The 24,208-nt window shown below is 50.5% G+C and overlaps 1 protein-coding gene across 1 annotated transcript in view; it reads left to right on the top strand.

Annotated features, from left to right (window-relative positions):
* The window catches only part of TSPAN15 (tetraspanin 15), a 64,796-nt gene extending 41,215 nt beyond the window's left edge, over positions 1-23,581 (top strand). The window contains exons 4-8 of the mRNA XM_027840520.1: positions 7,700-7,795; positions 11,226-11,342; positions 19,685-19,732; positions 21,454-21,570; positions 22,434-23,581. Coding sequence (XP_027696321.1) covers positions 7,700-7,795; positions 11,226-11,342; positions 19,685-19,732; positions 21,454-21,570; positions 22,434-22,598 — 543 coding nt within the window. The 3' untranslated portion in view covers positions 22,599-23,581. The remainder of the gene's footprint in view (positions 1-7,699; positions 7,796-11,225; positions 11,343-19,684; positions 19,733-21,453; positions 21,571-22,433) is intronic.
* Positions 23,582-24,208: the final 627 nt, after the last annotated feature.

Genomic DNA, 24,208 nt, shown 5'->3' with positions numbered 1-24,208 from the left:
CCAGGGGGAGGCCAGTCTGTCTGGAAACGCTTGCTTGTCCCCGTCCCCAAGATACAGGTACCTCAGGCCCGACAGTGGCCTCCTATGACTGCGGTGGAAGGCCAGGCTCCAGTGGGATTTCTTCATGGCTGTGTGGCCAGGCACATGCTTAGCTCCGCAGGGGGGAGTGTTCTTGTTTTGCTGCCTGGAGGGCAGCTTCTCACAATTGGGATCCCGCCTGCCCCCCAGGCCCCCAAGGGCTTCTGTCCACTGGCAGGAGCCCAGCCAGGAGGCTGCCCTTTGGGAATCACAGGCAACGGCTGCTGGAGAATATGTCATCCCCAGAGTAGCCAGCCTGGCCCTGGGAAGGCCATTCACAGCACCTCATCCGCCCTTCAATCCTGCCATTGAGAGACCTGCTAATCAGTGTGATTAGGACCAGCAAATGCCTGGATCAGCATGGATTTGTTAGTTATATAGGGAGCAGCTAGGAAACAGTACACAGAGCACCAGGCCTGGAGCCAGGAGGATCTGAGTTCAAATCTGGCCTCAGACACTTCCTAGCTCTGTGACCCTCAGCAAGTCACCTACCCTCTGTCTGCCTCAGTTTCCTCAACTGTAAGATGGAAGTCACAATAGTACCTGCCTCTCAGGGTTGTTGTGAAGACCAAATGAGATGATATTGTAAGTGCTATATGCATGTAACTGTTATTATTATTGCTGCTGTTGTTACTATGGTATAGTGAAATCCAGCATTGTGGTCTCCGGTATTGCAGCCTAACCAACACCTGAGCACGAATTCTCTCCAGAGCATCCCTAACAAATTGTCATCCGGCCTGAGCTCCAAGCCCTCTAGTGATGGGGAGCTCACTACCTTCCTGAAGCAGTGCTTTATACCATGGGATAGTTCTTGCAGTTAGGAAGTTTTTCAAATCTCATCGCCTGGAATTCCCACCCGTCGGTGCTGGGTCTGCCCCTTGGGACTGAGCTGAACACTCCTGATTCCCATCCCTCTTCTCCATGGCAGGGCCTGACCTTAAAGATAGCCCCCCAAGATCCCCCTGGGCTTCTCTTCTCTGGCCTGGCCCTCCTTTGCCCTTGGGCTCTGTGCTCCAGATGGGGACAGAGGACAGCGGGACCATTGTCCCCCTTAGTTTGGAGACCAGGCCTCACAGTGCAGCCTGAGATGGCGTCAGATGTTTGGCTGCCCCATCACACTGCCGATTCACACCGAGCTGGTCTCCCTACGAAGGGTTTTGGTAGGGATTTCTTCCAGGCGGTTGGAGGTGACTCTGCCTGGCCTTTTTCTGGCTCCCTCCTACTTTGCCAGTTTTATTTTACATTTCTCCCCCAGTGAGGATGCTAGGTGATGCAATGGTTAGGCTGTGGGACTTGGGAGTCAGGAAGATCTGAATTCAGATCCTGCCTCAGACACTTACTAACTAATTCTGCTTTTGGGCAAATTCCTTTGTTCTCCGGGTCTCAGTTTCCTCATCTGTGAAATCTCTCCGGATCTTTTCGGCTCGAGCCCTGTGATCCTCTGATCCCTATGATTTGGAGCAAGTTCTGACAGCGTCATGGGTCTGGAGCTGGAAGGGACCCTCCCACTTTACAGATGAGGAACCTCAGGGAGGTGACTTCCTGCTCAGCCCTGGAGAGGTGGCGATTAGAACCCAGCGCTTCTCTCACCAAGGCCAATACCCGTTCTCTGTACCTTGGTGTCTCACAGGGTCAGGCGTCCTCTGGGTAGAACGCAAGCCCCTTGAGGGCGGAGAATATTGTTACTTTTGCCTTTGTATTCCCAGCACCTCACACAGTGCCTGCTACTTTGGAGGCATTTCATAAGTATTTGTTGAATTGAATTGAAACTTGAGTTGTCCCACTAATTTAAAACCTTCTTTGTAGGAATGGCGCCTCACACATAAAGGGCATTTTCCCATCCCTTACACCAGCCCTGTGAGATAAGTGGGGCAGGAACCTTACTCCCGGTTTTATAGATGAGGAAACTGAGGCTCAGAGAGGGTCATTGGCACAGTCACATATAAATGATAGAGCCCGGTCTAGAGGCCCAAGCTGGTGACTCCCACTTACATGTTCCTTCCAGAGCCCTGCTTCTTGGGTGAAAGGAGAGGAAGAAGCGTTTTTGATGTCAGCGGGGATGGAGGAGAGGCTGGCCTTGGGGAGCTGGCCAGAGGCAACGCCGGCCATGTCCAGATGTGCGGCCACCCCTGTGGCCCTGGGTTTCCCATGGCTCCCCCCTGGGCTGCGGGGAGCCAGCTCTTTGGGCAATTGATGGCTCCTTCCTTTCCTCCCTACCTTCCCCTCTTCCTGTGAATCAAGACCGTGGAGGGGGCTTGGGGATCTCTTAGTGCTCCAGATGCCAGCACAGCTGCAGGCCAAGGTCTCTGTAAATGCAGGTTGGAGTTGGGCTCTCTGGCCTTCCTCCCCAGATCACTTCCTTCCTGCCTTTGTTTTACCCAGAGGGTGAGATAACTCTTTTCTCCTGGCTTCCTCTGGGCTGATGTGTCCGTCCAGTCAAGGAGGACCCTTGGGGTTCTGTCTCCGGAATTCCCAGCTCCGTTTACGCTCCCATTGTCCTCTTGGTACTAGTTATGGGAAGGGGATACCTAACTTTTAATGAGTTCAGGTTGCTAGACCTGTTTGATCTATGTCCTGAGAGACTAGATGACACCTTGGAAAGAGGCCTGGTTCTGGGTGCAGAGAACCTGAGTTCAAATCCTGCCTGTTACTTTCTGCCTATGTAACCCTGGCTGAATTACTTCAACTCTTTGTACCTTAGTTTCCTTCTCTCTTAAACGAGTGTGTTGGGAGAGAAGGTCCTTTCTTGCTCTAGTTCTGTAATCCTCTGAATTGGCAGACACGGCATCAATGTCAGTGATGTTTGAAAGATTGTGGAGAATTTGAAGGATTGGCAAAAGGAAAAGTGTTATTTAGTTGTTTTTCAGTTGTGTCTGATTCTTTGTGACCCTGTCTGGGATTTTCTTGGCAAAGATACTGCAGTGGTTTGTCATTTCCTTCTCCAGTTCATTTTACAGATGAGAGTGAAGTGACTTGCCCAGGGTCACAGAGCCAGTCAGTCTTTGAGGCTGGATTTGAACTTAAGAAGATGAGTCTTTTTGACTTCAAGTCCAGTGCTCTGTGCACTATGGCGCCACCTAGCTACCCTGAAAAGAATCATCCCAATTTAAGAGAGAAGAGAATGACAGACAGTAAACTACAGGCTTGACTTTGATTCCTGGTAAGATTCTAGAGCACACTTTTAGAGGGGTGGTTAGTGTACATACAGAAAGGGAAGCAGTGATCACTAGGAGCCAGCCTGGCTTCCTGGAATAGGTCGGGCCACACCGACCTCATTTTCTTCTTGGATAGTGTTATTCCACTGGTAGAACAGAAGAATGCTATCACCCTGGGCGGCCTACGTTGCAGCAGGATTTTTTCCATTTTTGTCCATGCTGTTCTTGTAGACGAGATGGACACTTGGGGCTCCAGCTGACATCTGTATCGTATCCTGTACAGGATGAGCTTTGTTTGCTCCATCGTCTCTGCTTGAATGTCAGCTCGCTGAGGGCAGGTACTGTCTTTGCCTCCCCTTGCTTCCCTGGCACTTAGCACGATGCTTGGCCTACAGCGTGTGTTTAGTACGTGCTTGTTGACTGACTGGGTGTCGGTACTCCCAGCTATTGTGTTCTCCCTGCCAAGTCACTTTGTGTTTATTTTGTAGGTGCCTATGCGTTGTACATGTTGTTTCCCTGTTTGCAAATTAGGCAAATTAATGCTTGTCCTGCCTGCAAGGGCATTTGTGAGGAAAGCCTTTTATACTCAATTTTTCTGCCAAGCTGTGTGCCCCCTGAGGACAGGGACCAGCTTGTCTAAACTATATCTACTCCAGTGCCAGGCGTGGTAACCTGTACACTCAACAGGCTCTTAGTGAATGTTTATTAAATAATTGAGTAAGTAACGTGATCATGGATGTAGAGCCAGAAAAGGCCTCAGAGACTTCCATATTTTATGTATTAGGAAGCTGGGGCTGACAGAAGTTAAATGACTTACCCAGGGCACACAGCTAGTAAGTGCTTGAGGGCACATTTGACTCCAGGCCCAGCACTCTGGGCACTATGGCACCACCTAGCTGCCTAGATGGACAATCAGAAGAGCCCTTAGAGCCACCCTAAGGACAGTGAGGCCTAGAGAGATCACGTAGCCGGCCCTGGACTCAGCTCCCCTTTTCTCTTGCCTGAAAGGCCACAGCTCCATCTGCCCTTTGAGTCGTCCTTACTGTGAGCCCCCCGCTCCCTGGGGCCATCTTCCTTAGCGTGGGAGGCCTGGGTGTCTGTGTCTTCCTCTCTGGTCTGGCCCCCTCCCATCGGGTGACAGCGGAGCCTGAAGTCATCGCTTAATGATTTGTTTCCTGCAGATGCTGCCGTGGGTGTGAGGGCTGAGGTCACCCAGCTTCCCAGGCTCCAGCCGGGCCCCTTTGGCTTCAGGGCACACTGGTCCATGGCTCTGTTCTGCTTCGCCTGATGTCCCTTTTCTCTTCCTGACTTCCCTGTTCACTCAACTGTTCTGCCCAGCACATGTAGCCGTGATGTTCAAGTTCTGACATTTGTGTTCCATGTTCTAATGCCTTTTCCAGTCCTAACACTCCACGTTCTAAGTCCTGCAGCTGAGCCATGTTCTAAGGGCCCTTCCAACTGTCATGTTTCTGCACATTAATTATGCTTAATCATTTCTGATCTCCTCCATTTGTGGGGGGGGAGGCTTCTAGTCCCACTCCCAATTCATGTAATCACAGAATTGCAGACGTACCTTTCTTTCTTTCTTTTTTTTTTTTTTAGTGAGGCAATTGGTGTTAAGTGACTTGCCCAGAGTCACACAGCTAGTGAGTGTTATGTGTCTGAGGCAGGATTTGAACTCAGGTCCTCCTGACTCCAGGGTCAGTGCTCTATCCACTGCACCACTTGGCTGCCCCCTTTTTAAAATTTTTTTTTTGGTGTGACATATCTCTTGAATCAGTTAATCAATCCACAGAAGACAAGGTGCGTATCTAAGATAGCTCCTCTCTCTCCCTTTCTGGGGGTAGGGCAGGCTGGCTTTCCTCCCTCACCCCACCTCTCACTCCCACCTGGTCTGGGCCATCATCATCGTGCTCTTTAGTTGGGTTTCAAGCTGTGTGTTTGCTCTTGGAAATACTCGGATGCCCTGGTGCCCGCTTGGGATTGATGGGGGAAGGAGCAGGGGCCTGGACATTGCCCTGCCTGCTTAGCTTAATGAGTGATTCTCAGTGGTTCCTGGTCACCCGAGCAGGGGTTTGGGACATTGGAGGAGTGGGCAGTAGAGAGTGGTCTGAGGTCAAGCTTGAGAGCTGGCTCGCCTGTGTTTGGTGGTCAAAGCTCACCCTCCTGGGCAGTTTGTGAATTTTTCCCTCATCCTACATCTAGCCTGCCTTAGAGACCAGTTCAGGCAGATGCCCTGGCTCCTTGCAGATGGTGAGAGTTTTCTGTCTCAGCAATTGCCCGAGTGAGTTGCTGGGCATGGCCCTTACCCAGGGAGGGCCCACTGAAGTTACTTGAGCAGCAGCTGTGTTTACTGGAGAAGCAGGGGCCCTGTGATGTTCGTGGTTCGCTCCCCTCAACTCTGGAGCAAGGTTAGGCAGAGGACAAGAGGAAGGTCTGTTGGGTTCCTCCCTGTGTGCTGTTGAGAGCCGAGCACTAATGTGGTACAGGGGAGGACCCCAGGGTTTGGAGCCCTGAGGACCAGAGTGCTAAGCCAGGAGCATCTATTTACTGCCTCTGTGACCCAGCCGGCTGCTTCAATTCAGCAAACGTGCTGGGTGTCCCCAAAGTACTGAAGCTTAAAGGGACACTGTGACTTTCAGTTTGTGTAATACATAAAGAGTAGGGACAGGGGCCTCCCAGAGCAGGAAATCCCCTCCACCAGCACAGGCTGGTACCTTCTGTGCAATTTATCATCTTAGAGCAGGGGTTCCTCACCTTGTTTGTGCCCGGGATCCCTTTGGCCATGTGGTGAACTGATGGACCCTTTTCAGGGGACTTAAATGCTTAAATTAAAATGCCTAGGATTAAAAATTACATTGAAATATGGTTGTCAAAATATTAAAAAATCAAGTTCGTGGACCCCAGGTTAAGAACCCTTGTCTTAGAGAGTTGCCTACAGTAATTCAGTCTATTCTAAGTGCTTTTATTAAGAGTCTACTGTGTGCCAGGCACTGAGAGAGGCCGAGGGGCTTGCCTGGAGTCATACACCTACTGTGTGTAAGAGGCAGGATTTGCACCCAGGTCTTTCTTGAGCTCTGTTTCCAGGCTACTTCTCCTTAAAGAGCATTTCTCTTAGATGAGAGGACGTATATGGAGAGCAGAATGTCCCTATCCCAGGGGAAGGCAGTGTGGCCCAGGAGGGGAATGCCCGAGTAGAACCCAGGACCCAGAGCACCTCGGGGGAGGTGCTGCTGCACGGCTGGCTGGAGGGGATGGCCAAACTTGGCCTTGCTCTGGGGGAGGGGCCCACATCTGGCCTTCGCCCCCTGCTTTTCTGTCTGGCTTTTCTTGACAGAGATGAGAAGGTCCCTTGTTGGGCCGAGTCTCGGCTGTCCCCGATAGTCCTCTGCAGCCTGAAAGCTCGCATTGTACCAGGGTGGGCAGAGTCGCCTGCCCATCTTTGGGGCATCGCCCACCTACTGCTGCTGTGAAGCCCTTTGTGTGGCCAGATAGCTCTAACACAGCAGATGGGCTGTGAGGGCAGACAGCAGGCGTGACTCGGTGTGGGACACGAGCCAGACGGCATTCTTCTTTGGGGAGTCACCCTCCCCCAACCAGGAGGAGATCAGGAGAGGCAGGGCGATGTGGTGGGGAGAGGGCTGGCTCTTTCAGCCATCAGACCTGGGTTCAGGTCCTTCCTGGGTAGCTACCACGGTGACCTTGGACAAGTCACTTCCCCTTGATGGGCCCCAGTTTCCTGATCTATAAAGTGAAGCATTGGATAAGCTGACCCGTCAGGTCCTTTCTGGCTCAGGGTCAGTTTCTAAAGCCTCAGATCCAATAAGCCAACCTCCCCTTTCTGAGCCTTGCTTTCCTCATCTATAAAATGGGGATAACACAAAGTAACTAGTAAATTTTAAAATGCTGAACAATTGTGAATTGTTATTCTCATCTGGAAAAACTCTTTCAGTTGGGCGTCTGTGATACTTGATCCACCTAGATCACCCCAAATGTTGCTGGCATCTCTTTGGTGCAGTGGAATAAGCACTAGACTTTTGGTAGGGAAATCAGAGCAGGCTTCGTGCAGGAGGTGGCCTTGGCTTGGAAGGATGGGTAGAATCTCAGCAGGCAGGCCAGCCAGCCACGTGTGAAGGGCATTCTACACGTGCGCCCTTGGGCTGAGGCGCAGAGATAGCACAGGCCCATGGGGCATGGCCAGGTGTTGCTCAGCCAGGAAATCTGGCTTCCTGTGCCACTCGGCCAGCCTGGCGCCCCTTCTCCAGTGGCCTATTTCCTAATTCACAAAGTGAGGGTGGCGGTTCCTGCCCCCCTTCCTCCCCCAGCCGCCCCGAGGCCCGGGGGAGAAGCTCTTTGGAAAGTGCAGGGAGGAGGGGTGATGCTAACCCGTGCTTTCACCTGGCGGGCGGGACTGGCCAGGGCAAGGCCCGGACCCAGGCTTTTCTGAATTTCTGCTTTCTGAACAGACGATCGAGTTCCTGAACGACAACATCCGGAGAGGCATCAAGAATTACTATGACGACCTGGACTTCAAGAACATCATGGACTTTGTCCAGGAGCAGGTGAGATGCTGCCCCTTAGAGCTGACGTTCACTGGGAGGGGGAGGAGACGTCTCTCATCCTCTCCCCGCCCCAGTCATGGGACCCCTGATGCAGAGAAGGCGCAGAGAGCATCAGGTCTGACATCTTCATTTACAGATGAGAAAACCCGGGCGCCCAAGGTGACTCATCCAGGTCCGTGCAGGGGGTCAGAGGCACGGCTGGGGTTCCCACCAAGTCCTCCGGCCGTGACCCTACGCTCTCTGCTGGAGGTTATGATGTGTGAGGAAACAGCTTGGGATTCATGCTCAGGAGACCTGGATTCTAATCCTGACTGTGACTTGGGCTGTCTGTGCTACCTTGGGGCTTTCCTGGGTCATGGTCTTCTTCACCTGTAAAGATGAGAGTCAGACCGCACAGTCCCTACGGCCCCTTCCAGCCCCAAATTCTGGGATGCTGTGGACTGGCCAGGCTGGGTGGAGGCATCAGCAATTATAGCAGTAATTATAATAGACAGTTGTGTAGTGCCTGAAGGTTCGCTGCAACTCCAGAACAGATTTTAAAGTCTTAAAGTACTTTCCCCACAAAAGGCCCTCAGGTAGCTAGTGCGGGGATTGTGCCTTTGTTGTACAGATGGGGAAACTGAGGCTCCGAGGAACAAGGTCACGTGTCGAGCTAAATGTTGGGGCCTGGATTCAGACATGGGCTCCTGGCCGTAGATCTTATGGTCTTGTGGCCTCTAGGTGTTGGTGACCACAAGGGCAGGCCCTATGTTCTCATTAAGCCTGACCCAGCCTGGGTACAGTGAAACCATTTGAAAAGCCCCCTTCACTAAGAAGGACCTGCTGGGGAGAGTAGCCCACGCACTGCCCCGGTGCCTGTCAAATAGAAGGCGCTTAATAAATGCTTGTTGTCTGACCGCTATGTGGCCAAGCCATGCTCAGACGCCCCTCCTAGCTGGCTCAGGCAGAGGCGGCCTGTCACGGCTGTCCTCTTGACCAGATCACAGAAGCTCCGAGCCAGAAGGGTCTGTGAGGGTCTTCTTGCTCTATTCATTCCTGACCAAGAATTCCCCTGAGAACCTTGTAGACCGTAGCTGGGGGTGGGGGCCATCCCTTCTGTGTTTAAAGACCTCCAGGGAGGAGGATCCCACCGCCCCCAGGGCAGTCCCTCCTGCTTGTGGGTGTCGGTAATTAGGTTGTTAACAGAATTTTACTGAGCCAGCCTCTAACCTGGGAATGATGAGATAGAGCGGGCTAGACGCAAGGTGCCAGTAATCAAGTAGTGGTTTAGTTAATTAATTTCATTATGACGAACAGATTTGGAGATGGGGAACTCTGCTGATCCGAATTCCACCTTGCTGTAGGCAGAGATTATATACTACCTGCATGTATATACATCTATCGGTACATACATCCATACACGCACACACATAAATCACAAGTGAGAAGGGAGGGGGAAGGTGGATTACAAACAGTCATTTCCCAGGGCCTGAGTGATTTCCCATGACAACCCCACAATACAGGTATTCTGGAGTCCTGTGGGAACAGTATCATTCCAAGTCTTTGAGAGTTGTTACTTAGTGGGGCCTAGGACCAGAGTCCTGTGGTGGGAGTGGGTTCTCCAGTCTTTGAGTGGCTTCACTTAAGGTACACAGGCACAGGAATGCCGTGACTGTGATAGCATTGTCAAGGTTTGATTGGTCTGACTCACCTTCCCATATCCACTCCCCGTTGTAAGACCCCTCCTGGGCTCTCCTCTCCCCCTCCCCCAGCCCACATACTCATCACTCCGGGGGCCTTGGACAGGAGGGAGAGAGAAGGGAAGTTGAGGAGGGGGAGGAGCTTCCAAAAGAAACCCAAGCTCTTCTCGACCTGGTTCTCTTTCCAGCCTCCCCCTCCCCTTTGGGAGACCCCAAGCCCTGGTAAGAGTAGTTTCTTGGCCCTCAGCCAGGGTCTTGAAGGAAATGCATCCCTGGAGCCCCGAGCACCTCCCTAGGTGGAGGGTGTCCAACCTCCCTGCTCTCCCTCTGCCTGTCCATCCTTTGCTGTTTGGCTCCAGCTGCCAAACAGATGCTGGGGGCCTCACCGTGAGAACCCGTTCGTCTTCAGTCCAGACAACAGCTCCTTGGAGCGAGCTTTCACTCAGGGCCTTTGGGCAATGGACCTGTCCTGGCGGCGCTCAGCCGAGTGCTGCAGAGCATCTCCTGTTGAAAGGAAGACGGAGAAGGAGGTTCATTATGGATTGAACCGACACACGCTCGCCAGGTGTTGCCTGAGCGCAACCCCCTCTGTCTCTCCTCATTCCGGAGCTCCTGGCCCCCCTCCTGTGATTTTGAGCAGGTGCAGGGCCTGCCTGGAAGACTCCTGATGGGTCTCCTGGGGCAGGCCACGCTTCGGAGCAGGATCCCTTGGCCCAGAGACTCGATCGCTATTAGAACAGGCCCTGAGGCTGTCCCGGAGTTTGTTTTTCCAAGGAGTAGGACTACTTTTATTTATTTTTCTTTTTCTCTAGTAACTACCTACCAGATTTCAGAGCTGCTGTGAGGAGAGCACTCTGTAAACTCCGAAGAAATCTGTCAGTGTATGCCACTATTATCCAGAGGCAGTGTGGCATGGTGGGCAGTCTTCCCTGAAGCCAGGAAGACCTGGGTTTGAGTCCACCTCTGACACACACACACTAACTGTGGGACCCTAAACAAATCACTCAGCCTCTCGTGATTCTAGGCAGCTCCCCAAGGCTGCACAGCACAGAGAGGGTGCCGGCCATCACTGGCAGACCAGGGTTCTCTTGGGGTTGGGTTCAAGGCGATGACAGCCAAAACCGTCTACCCGGGGATAGAGAGGGACGGGGGGCCCATTGGCATTGGAGGGTCCGTTTCTCTTTGGGCAGCTTCCCACGCTGCCCAGCGTTTCTGTGGATCCTGCGGGGCTGCAGCCCAGAGCTCCTAGTTCTAGAATGGATCCCTCTTCTTCATGACAGATTGGCATGGCTGGATCTTGAGGATAGCTCTTGTCACCCCTATAGCTCCTCAAGGCTCACCCTCCCCAGTGCCTTCTGTCCTGGTCACCTCCTGCCTGGCGTATTCCTGTGCTGTGCGCAGAGCCCCCTCCTGCCTGCTTCCCCTAGGATCGAGTTCTCGTTTTACAGATGGGGACACTGAGGCAGGAAATTGAGCTCCACTGCATACCTGTGCCGGGTGTCAGCTCCGATCCCGGGTCCTAAGCCGTGAAGTCAGAAATGGCTTTCTTCATCCTTGGCTAATTGTAAAACAAGCAAGTCTCCTTTGGTGGAAGGGGCTTAGGGTGGCACTTTGAGGTGTGTGCTGCCTCGACCGAGGGCACATGGAGGGCATTCCTTTGTTGCTGTGCGTCCTCCACACAGACAGAGACACACACGCACACACGCACACACACACACACTCACTCACTGACTTTTCTTCTTTCTTTTTAGTTCAAGTGCTGCGGTGGGGAAGATTACAAGGATTGGGCCATGAACCAGTACCATGACTGCAGCGCCCCCGGACCCTTGGCGTGTGGGGTGCCATATACCTGCTGCTTCAGAAATAAGGTAAGAGCCACCTGGCCGTCACGTCTCATTCTAGCAGCAGCCGACGTTTATGGGAACGCGAGGGCCGACGACGTGCTCAGATCAGGGTGCGTAGTCCTCGGGGGTCTGTGGGCTCCTCGGGGGGTCTGTGAACTCCTCGGGGGGGGGTCTGTGAACGCGAGAAAGTGTGATTCTCATTAACCTCCAAGTGAAACCTAGCGTTGCAATTGTCAGTGTTGGCAGCAGGCACGGCGGGCCTCGGGCTTCCCCACGTAGCCAGGGGCCCGTGAGACGAAAACAGTCCAGGACTCGTGGTCTGCACCCCAGGACAGGGCAGCTGCTGAGGGTTCTCCTCTTACAGAGGGGGACACGGAGACTGAGGGAAGTTTAGGGACTTGTGCATGGACGTGCATACGGCTAGGGAGTGTCAGAGCCACGATTTGAACCCTGATTTCTGCCACCTCCAACCAAATGGCCGCAACTTGTTCAGCCATTCCCCAGCTGATGGACGTCCCCACAGTTTCCCATTATTGGCCACCAGCATTTGTTAAGTGCCTACTATGCACCAGGCGCTGTGCTAAGCATTTTACGAATTCCTTATTGATCCTAGGCTGTCATCCCCATTGTACAGATGAGAACACTGAGGTTGAGGGAGGCTGTGTCAAACAGCTAGTACGCATCAGAGGCAGGATTCTAACCCAAGTCTTCCTGGCTCGCAGTCCAGCTCTTGATCTCGCTCATTACCAGCCCCTCTCTCAGCTTTGGTCCCGGGTTCAAGCCTGGGACTTGAAACCCAGCAGACGTTCAGCCCACAACAGCCTTGTTTGGACGTCCACCAGGGTGAACTAGAGAGCTGGAAGGGACCCACTAGGAGTGCAGACTCCTTTTCTGACAGAGAAGGAGACTGAGGGCCAGAGAGGTGGCGACCCTCCTCGGAGCACCAGCTCCTTCTAGTCTGCTCCTCCAGCTGAGGAGGGACACTGATGTTGTCCCCAGGCAGACGCTTCCTCCGTCAGCACAGGGTTGGATGAATGAGCCTGTATCCCACCTGGTTCCTGTCTAGAAGCAGAGAGCTCTCGTATCGGTCGTGGAAAATTTCTGTTCCAAACCTAAATGCGCTTTGAAACGTGTTCCCGCCTGTTTGCTGCCTGGCGCTGTCAACCATCAGCTGCTTTCGGACGGAGACTGATGGGGATGTAGTTTAAAGAAAAGGCAGGTCCCCCCGGGGGAGGCAGAGATTAATTTTTGTGGTGGTGTGGCCCTTGTCCGACCCTCTCATGTGACAGAAGAGGAAACTGAGGCAAGGAAGAGGAAGAGACTTGTCGTGCTGCTGGTAAGCGGCAGTGTGGGGGTTGGGGCAGTGGTCCCCACATTTCTGACCACATGCCTATCAAGTGAAAAAAAGGAAGCGCGCGCCCTAATGTTTGTATGCAGGGATGGGGCTCGGCCTGCGAGTTGACTGAGATAGGGGATTTCTGGGAGACTGTCTCTGTCCCTTTGATTGTAGGGAATTGTCTAGCCCAGTGAGAAGTGAAGGGACTTGTCCAGGGTCACACAGCCATTTAGGGGTCTGAGGCAGGATTCGAACTCAGATCTTCCAGTTTCCAGTGCCAGTTCTGGATCCACTGTGCTAGGCTGCTTTTCTGCTGTTTACAAACATACATGCTTATTTATGAATAACATATCTGTGCTACTGTAGTAATATGTTACGTACATTGTAAAACATACGAAAATACAGATGAAAATAGGATGCGATGAAGAAGGAAACATTGGAAATTTTCCGTGTTAGTGGCACTCACCCAAACTTCCTACTAGTATATTTTTAGTGAGAGCGTTGTGGTTGGATAGATTGCCTTGTTTTTTAGAATCTTAGTTTAACACCTTGTTGTGCAGAGATTCCAACGTCCGGGTCTGGGTTTACTTTATTTCAACTCCATGCTGGAAGCCCAGCCCATCTGCCTTAGCTTCAAACAAAGTGTTTCACAAGTCACCATTTACCACAAAAAGTAATCGTCATGTCCATTTCAAATCAAGGGAGCAGCTATTAAGCTCCTACTGTGTGCTGGACCCCTGTGCGGGGGTGGACCAGCCCCTTGGCCTTGAGGAGCTTAGAACACTCCACTGGTGAGGACAGGAGTCCTGGTCGTGGTTCAGGGAATGAGCGTCGTTTGTCAGGGTAGGCGTGACGCCGTGTGCAAGTGGCGGCTGTCACGTTCGTGACAGCTCTTCCAAATGGAGCCCTCCAGTGAGTATAAAAGTGCATATAATTCATGTGTACTTAGCAAACTCTATTTTTGACAAGGAGCAAGGGTTGTCATAAACAGATACCCCAGGTAAAATAGAAGAAAGGATTCCTGGTGATAGGAGACATTAACAAGACCCTCTGTTTTTTCTCTTAGCCTAAGCTGGCCTTTCATCCTCATGGGTGGTACTTTTTGTGACTCTTGGGAGATCTCTGTGTCCAAAAAGATATTTCCCCATTCTGATGCTGTGACTCCTCTCTGAACACATGTAATGACAAGCATAGTTTTACCTAATTAGGCCCAAGCTTTTAGTTGTGACAGGTGAATATTGACTCATGAGAATGATTTTTTTCTTTTTTAAAATGATATTTTTATTTGTTTCATTAAATATTTTCCAATTACATTTTAAAAGATTTTTTAACATTTTGTTTTAAAAAAATTGAGTTCTAAATTCTCACCCTCCCACCCATTGAGAAAGCAAGCAACATATTGATTATATACGTGAAGTCATGTAAATATAATTCTGTATTAGCCATGTTGTAAACACACACACACACACACACACACACACACACAGAGCAAGAAACATGAAGAAAGTGAAAAAAGTCTGCTTGAGTCTGGACTCAGAATTCATCAGTTTTCTCTCTGGAGAATTTTTTAGAATAAATTTCCTGGGCCCTGAAGAATGATTTAAGGATTCAGAAAGGAGGACAAGATGGTGGACTTCTGGGGACCACTGTGGAATAGGATTTTTTTTTCTTGGTGAGGCAATTGGGGTTAAGTGACTTGCCCAGAGTCACACAGCTAGTAAGTGTTATATGTCTGAGGCTGGATTTGAATTCAGGTCCTCCTGACTCCAGGGCCAGTGCTCTATCCACTGTGCCACCTAGCTGCCCCAACCACTGTGGAATAGTAAGTGGAGAGTGCTAACTATCCTTGGAGTTTGAGTTCTGATCCCATCACTGGGTGGTCCTGGGCAAGTTACTTCATTTCTCAGAGCCTCAGTTTCCCCCATCTGTTTTCCCCTCCCTCTCTCCAAGGGATGTTGTGAGGATCACAGACAATGAATGAGTTGTTTTTGTCATTTCACTTAAGGCAGGAATCCTTGACTTGGAATCTGTGAACTTGCTTTTAAAATATATCTTGATAACAGTAATTCGATATTGGTTTCCTTGGTGATCCCATGTATTTTATGCATTTGGAAATGTGACTCATAGGCTTCACCCAACTGATTGCTAAAGGATCCAAGACCCCCAGATGTTGAGTTCTTAATTTGGTGGAAGGGTGGGCGTAAAGCAGAGATCTACAAGACGTGTTCGAGGAATAAGGGACGGCAGTCTTGGTGGAGTAGGGTTTTTGTGTCTCTCCCACTGTCTGGGCCACCACAAGAGCTGACCAGGAGACCCACTCCTCAGCTTCCAATTCTTCTACAACTCTAGTTAGTAAGGTCTGGGCTCCGAGGAAGGGTCTCGGGACAAGTGAGCCGGGACATCTCATTTACCGCCTTCGTTTTCCCAAGGGCATCAGTGGAGGATGAATCTCTGTGGGATGGTGGAAAGAGCCCTGGGTTTGAATCCCCCATCTCACTGCCTGTGTTGGCCTGAGGGAGTTCCCTTCCCTCCCTGAGGGTGTCTCTTCACCTGGACCGTGATGCAGCGGTTCTAGAACATCTCTAAAGCCCAGCTCCTTCTCTGCCCTCTGGTCCTGGAGTGGGAGGTTAGCAGGGTTTGGGGCCAGATTGCTTTCTGTGCTGCCTCAGCAGATGTGAAGGTGCCCCTGGCCCTACCCAGCCCATTATATGGCTGCTCTGGCGCCTCGGCCAGCTGGAAAGACCAGCCTGTGGATAGCAGGAGCATACTGTCCGAGTGCAGCATAGCTGTGTGGCCCTGGACGGGGCCTCAGTTCCTCCATCTGTAAAATGAGGGAATTGCACTCAGTCCTGTCAAGCTCTGAATCTGTGAGTCTCTGGTTACCTCTGTGTTTGGGGAAGGAGCAGGGCAGGACGTGCCCAGCAGGGAGCGGGGCAGAGGTCTTCACAGTCCCCTGACTCCCAGATCCTCCCCTCCTGTACACGTGGCCTGGCGAGCGCAGTGGCTGGGGAGATGTAGAAGCCAGAGTCATTGTGGTTAAAGTGAGGATGCACAGGCTGTGGGTGAGAGGCCCCGAGGGCCGTCTTCTGGGTGAAACGCGTGAACTTTGTGACAGCTTTCAGGCAGCTCTTTTGTCCTGAAGAGGCCGGGTGGCCAGATAACTGGCGTGCTGCTGAATCGCCGCTGGACCTTTTATCACGTGACTTCCACTGGCAGAGGTGTTCCAGTTCCCCCTCAGGATGCCGCGAACACGGCTCTCCCTGGAGTTTGTGTCAGGGCTTGGCTTCCTTTGCGGCTGGGGAGCTCGCTCCTCTTTGCCCCAGTCACATGCTGGTGACGACAGGAGCCTGTGGGATTTGGAGGCCAGGTCTGTCCCCTGTGGTTTACTGAGTGCGGCCCGAGCTGTGCTGACCGAGGGAATCTTGGACCGAGTCAGCCTGAAAGTATGAAGGAATTTGAGAAGGGAGAGAGCTGGGCGTGCAGAGGGAGGCGGGGGCAGAGTGGAGGCTGTCAGCCCCACTGGGAGGACCAAGGCAGCGTGGAGGGTGGGGACCTGCCTTCCAAAGGTGAGGGGCATTTGAAGAAGGCTCGGCCACTCAGCGTAGCTTTGGGTGGACAGAGGCCTGAGTGATCACTGGGTCTCCCCCTTCTATTTCCTGACGTGGGAGCTGAGGTCCAGCAGTGGTTAAGTGACTTGGCCAGCATCACACAGGGAGTTATTTGAACCTCAGCCCTCTGACCCCACGTCCCAAGCTCTTCCGTGTCTCTATCTCTCAGTAGGGGCTGACCCAAACCCTCAGAGGGACTTCCCTCGCTGGGAGATTCCAGCATTGACAAAAATCACAGGTACACACACACACCACACACACACACAATCACACACACACACAAAATAAACGTGAAGGTGACAGATGAGCATGAGAATTCTTAATAGGACATGACAGAGAGAAGAGAGCAGAGATTGGGTAAGCCTGATTGCACTGACTCTGACTTTGGAAGTAATAAGGAAATGGCAGCAGCACCATCCGGATCAATGAAAAGAAAAAGAGTGAGGAAGAAACAAGTCGCCACTTTGCTTACTGCCTTGTGGGGGTTCATATGGGCTGCACGAAAACCAAAAAACTCTTGAGTAATGGAAGTCTCTGGTTTCCAATATGCAAGTACACTCAGATCTGTGGTTTTGCCTGCCCAGGGAGTGGGAAATCCCTCTCAGCCTGTGAAGGGTCTATAATTTAGTAGATTAGTCCCAAGCAAGCAGGGCTCGAGAGCTGCCTGAAGAATGTAGAAAAGGTTAATTGATTGATTCAGGCTCACAGAGCTAATGTCAGAAATAGGATTGGAACCCAGGGCTTTGGCACTCTGCCCACTCATAATACCATGCTGCTTCTATCCACGCACAATCTTTTTGTTCTTTTTTATGTTTATGAATCAGAGAGAGAGAGAGAGAGAGAGCGCGCATGCGCTCAGCCTCCTCCATCCCCCATTAGATTGTGAGCTCCTGGAGGGCAGGTGCTGTCTGCTTAGCATAATGACTGGCAGATGGTAGGCACTTCATACATGTTTATTGAGTGACCGCCTGACTGACTGTGAAACCTGTGGAGAGCACAGATTCATGAATCAGTCCAGACATCTTAAAACCCAAAGACAGCCCAGCAGCAAGAGATAGAAAAAGAAATTCCATTTAAAATAACTGTAGACAGTATAAAATACTTGGCAGTCTACCTGCCAAGACAAACCAAGGAACTGTATGACACAATTACAAAACATTTCTCAGACAAAGTTAGATGTAAACAATTGGAAAGATAGTAATTCCTTTGGGTACACTGAGTCAATATAATAAAAATGTCAATTCTACCTAAGTTAATCTATTTATTCAGTGTCATACCAATCAAACTACCAAAGAGTTATTTTATAGAGCTAGAAAAAAATAATAATAAAATTCATCTGGAAGAACAAAACGTCAAGAATATCAAGAGAGTCAATGAAAAAAAAATGTGAAGGAAGGTGGCCTAGCAGTAATCATCAAAACAATCTTGTGCTAGATAAGAAATAAAGTAGTGGATCAGTGGAACAGATTCTATACATACTACATTGTAGTGACCATAGTAATCTAGTGTTTGATAAACCCAAATATCCACGCTTTTGGGACAAAAACTCATTATTTGACAGAAAGCTGGGAAAACTGAAATGGTATGGCAGAAACTAGGCATAGTGCAGCTCTTACACTGTATACAAAGATAAGGTCAAAATGGGTACATGATTTAGGTGATACCATAAGCAAATTAGGAGAATAGTTTACTTGTCAGACCTATGGATAAAGGGAGAATTTAGGCCAAACAAGATATAGAGAGCATTATGAAATCTAAAATGGATAATTTTGATTATATAAAATAAAAAGTTTTTGCACAAACAAAACCAGTGCTAACAAAATTAGAAGGAGAGCAGAAAACTAGGAAAAAATTTTTTAGAGCAAGTATCTCTGATAAAAGCCTCAATTCTCAAATATATAGAGAACTGAGTCAAATTAATTAAGACTGCAAGTCATTTCCCAATTGATAAACTGTTAAAGAATGTGAACAGGCAGTTTTCAGACAAAGAAATCAAAGCTATCTATAGTCATATAAAAATGCTCTAAATCACTATTGATTAGAGAAATGCAAATTAAAACAACTCTAAGGTACTACCTCATACCTGTCAGATTGGCTAAAGTGACAAAACAGGAAAATGATAAATGTTGCAGAAGATGTGGGAAAATTGGAACACTAATGCAATGTTGGTGGAGTTGTGAACTGATCCAGCCATTTTGGAGAGCAATTTGGAACTATGCACAAAGGGCTATAGAACTATGCATACCCTTTGATCCAGCAATACCACTACTAAGTCTGTATCGCAAAGAGATTTTTTTAAAAAGGGAAAAAAATTATTTGTACAAAAATATTTATAGCAGTTCTTTTTGTAATGGCTTAGAATTGGAAATTGAGGGGATACCCATCAGTTGGGGCATGGCTGAACAAGTGGTATATGATTGTGATGGAATACTATTGTGCTATAAGAAATTATGAGCAGGATGATTTCAGAAAAACCTGGAAAGACTTGTATGGACTGATGCAAAGTGAAGTGAGCAGAACCGGGAGAACACTGTACACAGTAAGAGCAACATTGTATAATGAACAACTGTGAATGACTTAGCTTTTCAGCAATACAATGATCCAAGACATTCTCAAAGGACTCCTGATGAAAGATGCTATCCATCTCCAGAGAAAGAACTGATGGAGTCCGAATGCAGACCAAAGCACATTATTTTTCACTCCTTCCTTCCTTACTTCCTTCCCTCCCTCCTTCCCTTCTTCCTTCCTTCCTTCCTTCCTTCCTCTTCCTTCCTTCCTTCCTTCCTTCCTTCCCTCCCTTCTTCCTTCCTTCCTTCCTCCCTCCCTCCCTCCCTCTGTCCCTCTCTCCTTTTCTCCCTCCCTCCTTTCCTTCCTTCCTCCCTCCCTTCCCTTCTTTGCTTTCTTCCTTCTTCCTTCCCTCCCTCCCTTCCTCTCTTCCTCTCTCTCACTTTGTTTTGAGCCCCCCCCCCACCAAATGACTAACATGGAAACATTTTACGTGATTACACATGTATAACTTGTATCAGATTGCTTACTGTTGCAGAGAGGGAAGGGAGGGAGGGATAGAATTTAGAACTCAAAACTTAACAACAAATGTTAAAATTTATTTTTACATGTAATTGGGGGAAAATATTTTTAAAAAATATACCCCAAAGACAAGAGACGCTAAGTCAGGGGGTTTTAACGTTTTGTGTCCTGGGGCCCTTCAGCAGTCTGATGATGTCTCTTAGACCCCTTTTCAGAACCATGTTTTTAAGTGCATAAAATTTAAAAATAGGATTACAAAGGAAAGCAATTCTAATGAATGCGGTTGTCAGAATACGCTTTGGAACTTAGGTTAGGAGCCTCTGTACCAAGAGGTGCTTGCGAGAATAGCCATGGGCTCTTTCCTTGTTGGCTCTGACTGTACCTTTCTGTTTCAGTCTGACGTCATCAACACCATGTGTGGCTACAAAACCATCGACAAGGAGGTGAGTTCTTTCAAATCGTAAAAACGTTGTGTTTCCTTCTGTCCCCCCGGTCCTGAGATGAGCATCCCCGGCCATGCAGGCTGGTCTCGGGGCTTCGGGAGCGCCCCTGTTCTGAGAGAGCTTTGAAACTAGCCTGTCATCCACAGGGTGTGGTGGTAAGAACTAGGGTCCGAGAGTGAGGAGATCTGGGTTTCGGTCCGGCTCAGGGGCTTCCTCATTGTGGGCACAGGTGTTTCACTTGCATTTTTACAGATAAGGAAACTGGCTCAGAGAGGGCCAAAGACTTCCTCAAAGTCACAGTCCACACCCAAATGAAGTATCTGTCTGAGAGAGACAGACAGAAACAGAAGGAAGCAATGAAGGAAGGGAGGGAGGGAAGAAGGCATTTACAACCTCTGACATCCCCTGCTTCGCTGGGCACCCAAGGAGAATCCTAGGACTCTGCCCAGATTGTGAGAATCTTGACATGACAGGACACATCTAGAAGGGCCCTTAGATACCTCTCACTGGCAGCTCTATTGAGAGCAGAACTCTTCCTGTGTATAATTGTATCTGATCCTCACAGCATCCCTGTGAGGGAGATAATATCACTATCCACATTTCATAGATGAAGATACTAAACCTCAGAGAGTTTCAAGTGACCTGCCCAGAGTCACACAGCTAATAAGTGTCTGAGGTAGGATTCTAGCTCAGGTCTTCCTGACTGTTAGCTCACTGTGCCACTTAGAATGTCAAAACTAGAACAGCCCTAGAATCTAGAATGTCAGAGCTGAGAGGGCCCTTAGAACAGGGAACATCAGAGCTGGGAGGGTCCTTAGAACCTAGAATCTAGAGTGTCAGAGCTGAGAGGGGCCTTAGAACCTAGAATCTAGAGTGTCAGAGCTGAGAGGGGCCTTAGAACAGGGAATGTCAGAGCTGAGAGGGGCCTTAGAACCTAGAATCTAGAGTGTCAGCTGAGAGGGGCCTTAGAACAGGGAACATCAGAGCTGGGAGGGGCCTTAGAACCTAGAATCTAGAATGTTAGAGCTGAGAAGGGCCTTAGAACAGGGAATGTCAGAGCTGAGAGGGGCCTTAGAACCTAGAATCTAGAATGTCAGAGCTGAGAGGGGCCTTAGAACAGGGAACATCAGAGCTGAGAGGGTCCTTAGAACCTAGAATCTAGAGTGTCAGAGCTGAGAGGGGACTTAGAACAGGGAACATCAGAGCGGGGGGGGTCCTTAGAACAGGGAACATCAAAGCTGGGAGGGACCTTAGAACCTAGAATCTACAATGTCAGAGCTGGGAGGGGCCTTAGAACAGGGAACATCAGAGCTGTAGGGGGAGCTTAGAACAGGGAATATTAGAAGTGGGAGGGGCCTTAGGACAGGGAACATCAAGCTGGAGGGGCCTTAGAACAGGGAACGTCAGAACAGACTCAGCTGGTAGGGGAGTGGGGTGGATGTAGTGCTTTAGCAACCCTCTTGTTCCTCTCCCCTGGTGGAGTCAGAACCCCAGAGGACGGGACAGAGGGCCCAGATTCGAATCCCGTTTGCCCCACCATCTGGCTGTGGGATGCTGGGCTAGGTCGCTTCCTTTCCTGGGATTTGTAGAAAGGAAGGAGGAGGCTTAGACCAGGGACCAGACTGGCCTGAGAGGCCTCTAAGAGCTTTGTGAGCAAGCGCCCTTCGAGGGGCAGAGGCTGGTGTCCTGGCGCCGCCCCTACCACCCTCGTTCCTTATCAGCGCCTGAGTGTCTTGGACGTCATCTACATCCGTGGCTGCACCAATGCCGTGATCATCTGGTTCATGGACAACTACACCATCATGGCTGCCGTCCTGCTGGGCATCCTGCTACCCCAGGTGAGGCCCTCCCGGAGGGAGGTCGAGGCGGGAGGGCTCGGAGGACAGCGAGAGATGGGGAAAGTAGTGATGATAATAGCGAACAGAGCGGGGATTAGTGAGGCAGGAGAGGGAGCGCTGACGCTGACCGGCACTCAAGGAGGCCTGGGGTCAAAGCCTGCCCCGGACACTGACTAGCTGAGCAAGTCACGCAAGCACTGTCGCCCTCAGCTTCCTCATCTGTAAAACGGGGATGACGATAATGCCCACCGACGAGGCTTGTGGCGAGGATGGAATGTGAAGCGCTCTACAGGCCTTTGAGTGCCATGTCACTGTGTGCCACATCACTGCGTGCCACTGTTCGTATTATTCCCAATGACAACAGTGATGAAAGGGTTAGGAGCGGCCCTGTGACTTCATGGACGGGGAGCTCTGCCGGGGGTCTCCCTCTGCCAGGGCAGAAGCTTGGAGCATCAGGGAGTAGCTCAGAGCCCCGAGAGACTGAACTTGGCCAGCGTCTGCAGCCAGTGTTTGTCAGGGTAGGATTCGAACCTCCATCTTCCTGGCTTCCGTACCACACCGCCTCTCGTTAATATGACTGATGCGTGGTAAGAATAGCTCACACTTACAGTGTGTGTTTGGATTTGCAAAGCTCCTTACACAGGCTTCTCCTTCGGGCCTGGTGCTCTTCTTATACCCCCATCTTACAGATGAGGAAACTGAGGCCCAGAAAGGTGAAAGGGTTTACCTAAGGCCATGCTGTTAGTAAGTGGCAGAGGCAGGATGTGACCCCAGAGCCTCTGACTCCACAGCCAATGGCATCCTTTCCCCTGGGGGGGGGGCCTCCCCCCTGCTTTGCCTCCCCTCTCCCTTTTCTTCCACAGTTGCTGGGCGTGCTCCTCACTCTTCTCTACATCACGAGGGTGGAAGACATCATATCTGAGCACTTGGTCACCGACGGCCTCCTCGGGGGCGAGAAGCCAGACTTGGAGTTTTCGGGAGGAGGCTGCTGCATGTGCTATCCCGGGGAGCATCCTCAGGGCCTGTGACCACCAGACCACCTGGGAGGAGGGGGTGGGGCAGGGGATCTGGGACCGCAGGGGCGGAGCTGGATGATGCCAGCCCAGGCCTCGGCCCCTGCTTCCAGCTCCCTCAGCCCAGCTGGGCCCTGTCCAGCCTGAGAGTGTGGGAGTGGCAGAGTCCAGGGGCACCCACAAGCCCTTGCTCCTCTTTCTCAGGCTTCTCTGGGACTTGAAGGAATTTGAGAAGCCGTTTGCCTAACTCGACCCTCCCCCTCCCCCAGGGACAAGGAGGCAGAGTAGGAGGCCGTCTGGCCAGAGCCCCTGTCCTGTTGGCTCACCCTCTGTCTCTTGCCTGATGCTGACAGATTGTGGGATAGCGACTAAACCGTAGGGGCAGATCTGGGGGTCTGAGAGCCCTGCGACCCCCCCCCCCATCCCCAGCCGTGGTCCTGGGGTGGGGCAGTCTCACACCCCCCAGTTTCTATCTCTGTCGCCTTACAGTCCATCTGGGTATTGATTCAACTGCTGTTGTTCTGGGCCCTCTTGATGAGGCCTCATGCCCTCTTTCTTCATCCCAGCTGGGAAGCTCGGGGCCAAAAAAAAAGAAAGGAAAAAAGAAAAAAAGATTTCTTAGTTAAGCCTGAGTTGCTGTGTGTGGGAATAGGCAAGCTTAGCTTGGCCCTGAACTGGTGCATCAGGGGCTAGTCCTGTGGCATTGAAGTTAAACTGTGGCTATTTTTGTATTGATTTATAGGTGAATGGCAGAGGGGTATATGGGTGAATGTGTTGATGTGTATGCCTGCCTGGTCCTAACCAGAGTCTTGAGGAGTGATGAATGTCCCCCAGCTGATCATTTGTACCATTCTGTCCATTTTCGAGGCTGTGCTGTGTCCAGTGCCTTGAGCCCCCATCGGTGGGCTGCTGCTTTGGTGACTCCATTTATATGTGACTTTTGTAACTGTAGAGTTTTATACACAAATAACAGACCTGTTTGATTAATCTGAATCACACATCCTGGATTGTTTGTTTGTTTTTCTTTTTCTCTGATCTCCTGTTGCAATCCCGAACCTGCTTCTTAAAGGTTGACAAAGCATTCTACATACATGAACACATTGGATCGCTCAATCAGCACATAGGATTAAGGGTCTTCAAGTGCCGGGCATTAAGCCAGGCCCTGGAATGAGTCAACCAAAAGAGAACCAGCCTCTGCTTTTGAGGAGTTGATGTCCTTTTAGGGTGGGAAGGTAGGACACAGGGAAGGAAATACAAAACCTATGCCAAGTAGATGAATGAATGGAAAAGCATGTTAAGGTGCTGTATATACCAAGTGCTGGGCGTGCCAACAGACGGTGAAGAGGGGTTCACTCTCTCATTGGGGGAAACAGCACCAAAAAGAGCTCAGCTTTGGGGCAGGTGAGAAAAGCCCAGAAGTCCTTGGGCTTCGTTAGGAGGTTCCATGGTGGGGCTGGATGGAGAAACAAGGAAGGACGCAGACGCCTGGTGTCAGACTCAGAGATGAGGCTGCTAAATCGTGTGCAGGGACTCCTTCTGGCCAAATATTGACTTGGAAAACTGCATGTGTTTACATATTTCTTTGTTAAGTAGTTGCTTTTGTTTAAAGTTTCCCAATTACGTTT

Source organism: Vombatus ursinus, unplaced genomic scaffold, assembly GCF_900497805.2.
Source record: "Vombatus ursinus unplaced genomic scaffold, bare-nosed wombat genome assembly UNPS02014847.1, whole genome shotgun sequence".
NCBI lineage: Eukaryota > Metazoa > Chordata > Mammalia > Diprotodontia > Vombatidae > Vombatus > Vombatus ursinus.
The sequence above is the reverse complement of the archived record's forward strand: the minus strand, read 5'-3'. Positions and strand labels throughout refer to the sequence as shown.